At 38.1% G+C, this 10,569-nt stretch overlaps 1 protein-coding gene across 1 annotated transcript; it reads left to right on the top strand.

Moving 5' to 3' along the window:
• The first annotated feature begins 99 nt into the window (after positions 1-99).
• Positions 100-8,040, top strand: LOC139709603 (uncharacterized). Its single transcript, XM_071621563.1, has 4 exons — positions 100-3,208; positions 3,785-3,886; positions 4,579-4,698; positions 7,781-8,040. The coding sequence occupies exons 1-4, from the start codon at positions 382-384 to the stop codon at positions 8,038-8,040; spliced, it is 3,309 nt and encodes a 1,102-aa protein (XP_071477664.1). The 5' UTR covers positions 100-381.
• The last annotated feature ends 2,529 nt before the right edge of the window (positions 8,041-10,569 follow it).

Here is a 10,569-nt window from a genome sequence, read left to right as displayed (position 1 = left end):
GATCTGACTACCCCCAACAATGGAACCGTTAATAACTATTGTGTATGAGACCACAGACATTACTGAGGAGGTTTTCGATTCTACCGAGCGTAACTGATGTTGTTGAAATTTCTACGGAGGAACCTGACTTTTCTACAGAAATAGCAATTTCAACCGATGAATCCGACTTTTCTACAGATGATCTGACAACTCCAACAATGGAACCGTTTACAACATTTGTGTACGACTACGAGACCACAGACGTTACTGAGGAGGTTTTCGATTCTACCGAGGTAACTGATGTTGTTGAAATTTCTACGGAGGAACCTGACTTTTCTACAGAAATAGCAATTTCAAACCGATGAATCCGCCTTTCCTACAGATGATCTGACAACTCCAACAATGGAACCGTTTACAACTTTTGTGTACGACTACGAGACCACAGACGTTACTGAGGAGGTCTTCGATTCTACCGAGGTAACTGATGTTGTTGAAATTTCTACGGAGGAACCTGACTTTTCTACAGAAATAGCAATTTCAACCGATGAACCCGACTTTTCTACAGATGATTTGACAACTCCAACAATGGAACCGTTTACAACTTTTGTGTACGAGACCACAGACGTTACTGAGGTTTTCGATTCTACCGAGGTAACTGATGTTGTTGAAATTTCTACGGAGGAACCTGATTTTTCTACAGAAATAGCAATTTCAACCGATGAATCCGACTTTTCTACAGATGATCTGACAACTCCAACAATGGAACCGTTTACAACCTTTGTGTACGAGACCACAGACGTTACTGAAGTTTTCGATTCTACCGAGGTAACTGATGTTGTTGAAATTTCTACGGAGGAACCTGACTTTTCTACAGAAATAGCAATTTCAACCGATGAATCCGACTTTTCTACAGATGATCTGACAACTCCAACAATGGAACCGTTTACAACTTTTGTGTACGAGACCACAGACGTTACTAAGGTTTTCGATTCTACCGAGGTAACTGATGTTGTTGAAATTTCTACGGAGGAACCTGACTTTTCTACAGAAATAGCAATTTCAACCGATGAATCCGACTTTTCTACAGATGATCTGACAACTCCAACAATGGAACCGTTTACAACTTTTGTGTACGAGACCACAGACGTTACTAAGGTTTTCGATTCTACCGAGGTAACTGATGTTGTTGAAATTTCTACGGAGGAACCTGATTTTTCTACAGAAATAGAAATTTCAACCGATGAACCCGACTTTTCTACAGATGATCTGACAACTCCAACAATGGAACCGTTTACAACTTTTGTGTACGAGACCACAGACGTTACTAAGGTTTTCGATTCTACCGAGGTAACTGATGTTGTTGAAATTTCTACGGAGGAACCTGACTTTTCTACAGAAATAGCAATTTCAACCGATGAATCCCACTTTTCTACAGATGATCTGACAACTCCAACAATGGAACCGTTTACAACTGTTGTGTACGAGACCACAGACGTTACTAAGGTTTTCGATTCTACCGAGGTAACTGATGTTGTTGAAATTTCTACGGAGGAACCTGACTTTTCTACAGAAATAGCAATTTCAACCGATGAATCCGACTTTTCTACAGATGATCTGACAACTCCAACAATGGAACCGTTTACAACTTTTGTGTACGAGACCACAGACGTTACAAAGGTTTTCGATTCTACCGAGGTAACTGATGTTGTTGAAATTTCTACGGAGGAACCTGACTTTTCTACAGAAATAGCAATTTCAACCGATGAATCCGACTTTTCTACAGATGATCTGACAACTCCAACAATGGAACCGCTTACAACTTTTGTGTACGAGACCACAGACGTTACTAAGGTTTTCGATTCTACCGAGGTAACTGATGTTGGTGAAATTTCTACGGAGGAACCTGACTTTTCTACAGAAATAGCAATTTCAACCGATGAATCCGACTTTTCTACAGATGATCTGACAACTCCAACAATGGAACCGCTTACAACTTTTGTGTACGAGACCACAGACGTTACTAAGGTTTTCGATTCTACCGAGGTAACTGATGTTGTTGAAATTTCTACGGAGGAACCTGATTTTTCTACAGAAATAGAAATTTCAACCGATGAACCCGACTTTTCTACAGATGATCTGACAACTCCAACAATGGAACCGTTTACAACTTTTGTGTACGAGACCACAGACGTTACTGAGGTTGTCGATTCTACCGAGGTAACTAATGTTGTTGAAATTTCTACGGAGGAACCTGATTTTTCTACAGAAATAGCAATTTCAACCAATGAACCCGACTTTTCTACAGATGATCTGACAACTCCAAGTATGGAACCATCTACAACTTTTGTGTACAGGACTACAGAGGTTTCTGAGGAGGTTTCCGATTCTATCGAAGTTACTGAGGAAATTGTAATTTCTACGGTAGAACCTGACTTTTCGACAGAAACAGCCATTTCAACCGATGAACCCGTCGTTTCTACTGAGGATCTGACTACTCCAAGTATGGAACCGTTAACAACGTTAGTGTACGAGACCACGGACGTTACTGAGGAGGTTTCAGATTCTACCGCGGTTACTGAGGAAGATGTAATTTCTACGTTGGAACCTGGCTTTTCTACAGAAATAGCAATGTCAACCGATGAACCTGTCGTTTCTACTGAGGATATGACTACTCCAACTACGGAACCGTTAGCAACGTTAGTGTACGAGACCACGGACGTTACTGAGGAGGTTTCAGATTCTACCGCGGTTACTGAGGAAGATGTAATTTCTACGTTGGAACCTGGCTTTTCTACAGAAATAGCAATGTCAACCGATGAACCTGTCGTTTCTACTGAGGATATGACTACTCCAACTACGGAACCGTTAGCAACGTTAGTGTACGAGACCACGGACGTTACTGAGGAGGTTTCAGATTCTACCGCGGTTACTGAGGAAGATGTAATTTCTACGTTGGAACCTGGCTTTTCTACAGAAATAGCAATGTCAACCGATGAACCTGTCGTTTCTACTGAGGATATGACTACTCCAACTACGGAACCGTTAGCAACTTTTGTGTACGCGACAACTGAAGTTACCGATGACCTTCCCACTTCTACTGAGGAGCCAAGCACAGCTTTCACTACGGAAACGTCAACTATGTCTACTTCAGAATTCCCTTCTACTACAGAGCCCGGTCAGTTTTCCACTGCTACAACACCAGAAGATTTGACCACAGACAAGACAACAGGTAAGTTTTGTTTTCTACTCATTCATCTTCGGTATAATCTTAAGAGCAAACCAAAATCACCAACTGATATGGAACAGGATCCTCTCTCTCACTTGACTTTATTTTCCTTATTAATTCATGGCTACGAAAGTGAGGGAGAATGATACGTAACCTTGGCAGTAGAGGAAACAAAAACCAGACGATTAATTTCAGTATCTCTTCCTGGTCAAGTATCCAGATGGACACAACATTTACTTATGAGACAATTGCTCCGGTCTTATATTATCCAAGAACCTAGGATAAGGATTCGGTAGTGGTAGGTTTTGAAGTTTAGTATTAGGGTTAGGGTTATGTTTGTGGGTAGGTGTTATATTTGGGGTAGCTTGTAGATTTCTCAAGGGAACAATTTTTGCAGGAGCAAATGTCATGGAACCGTTGTCTTGACATACCCAGCCAAGACTTGAACAAGTGACGTTGAAAAGATGATTATCTTGAGAGATGAAAATTGACAATTGACAATTGAAAACTGTTGTCAAAATCGTGTGTACCATTATTTCCCACATACATTACACGCTTGATCCGTGTTTTACTTAATAGTTGCTATAACCACTGAGGGAACAACGACAGTTCGTGCTACAACGGAGGTAACAACTGAATCCACAACACAACCAGCTACGACTTCTATGGAGACTACAACAGGTGACAAACAATTATAGATACGTGTACAAGTTGGAACTACTTCTTTGAACGCAACAATGTAGGCTCCTTTCATTGTTCGTGATGAATCACGTAAATGGGGTCCATAAGAAGCGATGAATACGATTGATAATGGTAACATTTGTGTGTGTGTGTGTGCGTGTGTGTGTGCTATAAATGCATCGAATAGGCCACTGAGTTAAAGGGATCGTATAGTTTTGGTTGAGACCTTATAATTTCAGGTTCCTAACATTTCTTCATGAAACCTCTTACGAAATATGAAAGAGCATGTCATTCTAACAGGGATTCAACGTTTATTTGCTGAAAATTAGTTTTGAAATGGCAGAGATATCCAAAACAGAGCAATCCTAGTCCAACCTTTTATTAGGATTGCTTTGTTTTGCTTTGTTTTTGGATGTTTTAGCCATGCCAGAGACAATTTTGATCTAACAAATTTTGAAATCCTCTTAGATTGATGTGCTCCTTGTATCATTTCATAGGTGGTTTCTTGATATCTTGCAAAGAGTTAAAAGCCTAAACATCATCTCCACCAATACTATACCATTCCCTTATGGTAAAATGTAGTGTGGAGCTAGACATCAAAATTGTGTTTGGAATATTCCTTGTCAAGCAAATACCATTTTCCTCGTGTCCCATGTAAGTTTACCAGAAATCACCATTTTGCTGTTTTACAGAGGCAGGAGTCTGCGACGATAATCCATGCATGAATGGGGGAGCGTGTGTCGACGAAATTACTCAATACTCCTGCAATTGTACAGGCGATTACAAGGGCGACAGATGTGAGACTCGTAAAGGTATGTTCTGATTTTAATTTCTTTCTCTTACTCCTTCCCTTGCTAGCTCGTAAATGCGATTAAGACTGTGACCCTGGGCCAGGAGAGACAGTCACAAAGATTATGGCTAATGATTTTGCATATTCAAGTTAACACGTCAAGAGGAATCTCTTATAAATACGAGGTTGCTAATTAAACGAGTAAACACACAAAATCCTTCAACGTTTAACGTATTTGATCAAATAATGGTGTGCCAAAGAAACGATCATGTCACAGCACTCTGTGTTAAAGCATAGTTACGTGAAATGTCAGTTTGCATTGTCTTTGAATGCATTGCAACATAATTTATTGCAGAGGCAATACCACTTTCCAAAGTTTTTTCGGAGACTCTTCTTTGTTGATATGGTCAATTTGTTATTGTCAGTAGAATTCAAAGTCATTCGCTACGTACTGGTGATGTCGATCTCTAATGTAATGTCAAACGCGTGGAATTTAGTTGTTCGGTTTGATTCCTATAAGTCAGTGTCTGCGCATATACAATATTCAGTTCAGCTTCAGTTTGATTTCAATTCTGCATATTATCAAGATAATCACACGTGAAAGTGACAATACGTGTCTCTGACTGCAAAATAGGAAAAATACTATTACATTCATAATGTACTAATCACAAGAATTTTTTAAAGTTTAAACATAATGACAATGAGATCAAAGGAATCGGCAATACCCTTGTTTCAGGTAAAGAGAAAGAAAAAAAAATGTATGTAACGGCAGGAGCCTGTCAGGAGCCTGCCATCTTAAGCAAGTGCTTGAAGGTGATGCCAGCCACGAGAGCAGAAGCATAATAGTTATTTTATCATATCCGAAATGGACAATTTCCGATGTAACTGTATTGATTTGATTTGATTTGATTTATTGGTTTCTGTATCGTCATTGTACATACACATTCATGTACAAACATAAATATAAGTTGTTCACAGAGTATTTTTTTTCTTCATTGTCTTTGCACAATGTACAGCAAAACGTACAACAAAACATACAACAACGAATAATACAGAGGGGCTACAGCATAAGCGTGGCTTGATTTGCGTGCAGCCTCCGTACATAACATATTATTATGATATACATCGGAAGGGGAAATGGAGGGAGGGATGACTTGCATAGAGATAGGATACTTGGGAAAGGAGAGGTCTGTCCGCTTTCACTAAAGGTTTATACAAAGTATTGTACTAGCTTCTTGGCGTTCCTGTCACTTGTAGAACTTTACACAAATATGTATTCGTAATATCAATAACATAAGGAAATATTTGCCAAACAAAGTTATAGCGTATATCGTTCACTCTCATGTAAGCCCACGGTCTCGTCTTGAGTATGGTAATGCTGTATTAATAAATGTCACATCCAATCAACTTGCGAAGTTGCCAAGAGCACGGGATGCTGCTGCTGCTGCTCGTGTGTTAAAGGAACCCAAACATAAAGAGCAATGTGGATTGAGTGATATTAGCAGTATTATATATGTGGACAACAAAACAGGAAATAAAAGTAGAATTCCACAAAAATTCATTTTTCATGAAAATTACACATTCCATCAACTTGTTACTGACACATGTTCAGCGTAACATCATTCCCCCTGCTTTCTGAACGAGGTTAGTTAAGTGCTCTTTCATTATGCTACAAAAGTGAAAGTATGTTTAATTTTCTTTATATTTTCTTTATATTGTTGTCCACAAATGATGTCATAAACAAAAGTAGTCTCCTTATCCAGTCATTGCAACACCAAAACTTTAAACATTCTTAACTTTTGCATCGATTGTCCGATTTTTCCTCTAACTTTTACTGATGTGTTTAAATAATGTTGCTGCTTATACTCAATCCACATTGCTCTTTGGGATTTGGTTTCCTTTACGTAGAAAATCCAAGTTCTCACACATCACTCCATTTTTTAAACATAATTGCATTGGCTATAAAAAACCAGAATGAGAAAAAGTTAGATTCAAGATTCTGTAAGTGACCTGGAAAGCCGTTAATTGCTGTGATCCTCAGTGTTTACTTGATTGAATTCCTGAATAAGTACCCACTAGAAATCTCCGATCTCATCAGAGGAGTGGTATGTTAGACCCACATACATGATTCAATCTTGAGATGAAGAGATAGTATATTTTGTGCAGCATCCACTCCTGTATTGTGGAATTCGCCGCCATCGAGAGGTCGTAATTAATTAGGCTCATATTATGACGCATTTTTTAAAATAAGATAGCCTTTTGCAATGGTAGCTCGTAATAACTGCAGCACCGCACAAACACAGAGCAATGGACTCGCACACACAGCGCACGAGCGGCGAACTGCGAAAGTAGCAAGCTCGCCCCCTTCCGATCGCCATGTGCGCGCGAGTCCACCGCTCGCCGCATGAGAGTCGTTTTTGCACAAGGCTACATTTGAGATTGCTTGAACACTTTGTTTTCTTGTGCATACGATTACTCTGCGAAATATCATGTATTAAAGGGATGATGCAGATTTGGTTGAGATTGGAGATTAAGATTTTAGTTTTTTTCCGAGATAATAAGAAACTACCTCTGAAAATAATAAAGAGCATACAATGTTTAAAGAGGAGTTCAACCTCTATCTGATGAAAATCGGTTTTGAAATAGCTGAGATATCCAAAACAGAGTAAAACAAAGCGGTCCTAACAACTTGCCTAATAGAATGTGGGTTCCATCTGTTATTAGGGCCTCTTTGTTATCGAATATCTCAGCCATTTCAAAACCAATTTTCATCAAGTAAACTTTGATTTTTTTTCTTCGAATTGTCTTCTCTTTCATATCTCATAAGATATTTTTCTTTATCTCACTAAATGTTGGAAACCTTAAGTCCCATCTGAACCAGAACTATGCCATCCTTTTAATTTGTGTTAGTTTATTGTGTCATGTGCCCCTTTTGATTAGCGACATTAGAATGATGGCTGATTAGCTTTATATTATTATTATCATTATCATTATTACTATATAATTATTATATATATAATTCTTATATATATAATTCTTATATATTATAATATATATCATTATTATATTCATTGTTATTACTATCATTATCATGATATCTGCAGAGGGTTGTGTTTGGCTAACCCGATCTAGATCCACGCGGAGGGTTAACTGCGGTACTATTCAGTTCGACAACCTCCAGCGTTTCGGAGAAATATGTGATTGCGCAACGGGATACAGACTCTTTGATGTTATTTGCGAGGATGGCGCCATCTATGACTATGATCTGTTTCAGAAACAAATCGAACGACTGGCTACTCCATCATGCAGCGGTAAGACCCTTGTTTTCGATGTAGTTGGTCTTGCTCTATCCGATGTTCGTTAAGCCCCTTGTTGCCCAGAAAATAGATCATTAGTTACTTGTAGATAATTTTACACATACAATTATACATTGATTATAAAAACCTTGCGTAATAAATATCTTCCCGATGATCAGGTTTTGGAGGTTCCTGGCGTTTTCCAATCCCCCCCCCCCCCCCAAAAAAAAAAAAAAAAAAAACATTTGTGTCTTTCTGTTGAAGGTCTGATTTAGGCAACGATCCTCTCTCTCTCTCTCTTTGTGGTTAGATTACTTGAAAACTATGATTTCAAAGGATTTATTCAATGCTTGCGAAGTCACAAACAAAATGACTCACAAGTTTACAATTCGTTTTTTTTTTTGTTGCTAACTCTTTCTTCATTAGATAGAATGGGATCCGATGACTTACAATAAAAAAAAAATGCTTTTTGTTATTGACATAATGTCACAAAATAATCTCTTGCAGAAAGATATGAGAAATCTGCTCTTTTGGCCCTACTTTGACAGTAACGAATCTCCATATACCTTCCGTGCAGACATAGACGAATGTGAAGAGAACAGCATATTGTGTGGCTACCAGGCTACATGCAACAACAATGCCGGTTCATTCACATGTGACTGCCCTATGGGATATGAGCTCGGGAACAACAATAGAGATTGCCAAGGTAAGAATATTGCATGCTGACAACATCAATAATAATTTTCCGTACTTGTCATTCTTTTCAAAGATTTTGTTTCCCGAAATGTCGGCAGGGATATGTTTTACCGACGCAGAACATTCCTTAAGGCAGATATATATTAAAAAAACTGTTAACTGCCTTAAGTACGCTGCATGTCTCATTCTTGTGGTTGCCCATCTATCGTTTTGGCGTGTAACGCGGGTACATTACTATATTGAACTATAGCCACATATAGCTACGCATAATCTATTATTCAAATAACTTTGACTTGATTCAGTGTCAGTGCGATCAGATGACAAAAAAACAGACTTTAATGCCGTAGGATGAATTGCCAACCCAACAAGCTTGCTGGTATTAAACGAAATGTTTCCCTATGATTTTCCAGCCACAGCGCATGCGCATGACGCATGTGATTTTCATATTTTTTTTTTCAATAATCATCTAGCTAGTACGATCGAGTTGCACCAAACCAAACAAGTGATTTACCTCTGCATTTCGTTGTTCCGTTCAACTGGTGACGGAACATTTCTGCTCTTGGGAATGAAATCAATTTTGCGATCACTACGTCCGACACTGTTTGTTTGTGTTTGCTTGTTTGTGTATGTGTGTGTGTATGTGTGTGTTTGTGTATGTGTGTGTGTGTTTCTGCAAGTTATTCGAGTCATTTGCAAATGTTTGTTTTCTTCCATTTTACAAGATATTGACGAATGTACCAGACAGACTGACAATTGCATGGAAAATGAATTTTGCAGTAATACTGAAGGCGCTTTTCAGTGTTTGTGCGTCGATGGTTACAAACTTGTTGGCGGGGAATGCGTTGGTAAGTCGTAGAAAAAAGAAACAGTTTTTTTTTTCTTTAGGAATTCATCTCGTTGGCAAAATCTTGTCGGAAGAGCACATTAGCGATGGAATATGTTGTGCTAATTACTTTCGTGATTATTTTAGTTCTTCAGTTACCAATTACGTTGCGAATGTGACATCTTAGCACCACATGATACATTCACATCATTGCTGTTATAGTAAATGTTGCAGATTGTCCATATTGCAGTGTTATGTCATGAATTTAATATATTTTTTATTATATGCGTTTCATTGTTAATTACATAAATTGAATAACAGCACCAATATTTAATCGAAAACTGAATCATTTCATCATTAAACCATTGCTTTGTAGCTGGACGAGATGAAGAAAATTTACTTAAAGAGTGAAGTAAACAGCATGTTGGTATTATACATGTACCTGCTAGAAGGTCAAGTTTCGTCAAACATAGATGTAAATTCTTCAAATTCCTGACGAGTATTCTTACAACGCAATTCTCTAATGTAATGTCGTATAGAGTAATTGTGTTGCCCTCTCTGAGTTCAGGTCATTCAACTACGCAAGATGTTACAATAGTTGGAATAATTAACAATATGAAATTACTTTATTGGTCTTTAACTTGACTGTCACTGAAAGACGAGGGGGATGAGCTTTCATTTTCCTGCGTCACGGACACATTTTACATTTGCATTTCTTCTGTTAAACCTATGATGTGATCTTCATCAAAACAACCATGGATCCAAGGGGGATTTAGAGAATTCAAAATGTTGTTGATGGATCTGGTTCCTTTATTGGAGCCCCAGGGGTGGTGTAGAGCCGAAGATGCAAGAAGTACGTCAATTCCTAAAAACCTTCTCCGAACCCAAAAGACGAAGTAGAGCAAGTCGTTTCGCATACAGTATGGTCCCACAAAAAAAAGGAAAAAAGATCTATATATATATATATATATATATATATATATATATATTTATAAATGTATATATATATATATATATATACATATATATATTTATATATATATATACAGGTTCTTGAATTAGCTGTCAGGTTCATTTT

This window comes from Diadema antillarum, unplaced genomic scaffold, assembly GCF_040938485.1.
Source record: "Diadema antillarum isolate AM-2024a unplaced genomic scaffold, OU_Dant_1.0 seq00001454_RagTag, whole genome shotgun sequence".
Lineage (NCBI taxonomy): Eukaryota > Metazoa > Echinodermata > Echinoidea > Diadematoida > Diadematidae > Diadema > Diadema antillarum.
Note: the sequence above shows the minus strand (reverse complement) of the source record. Positions and strands in the feature narration are given on the sequence as shown.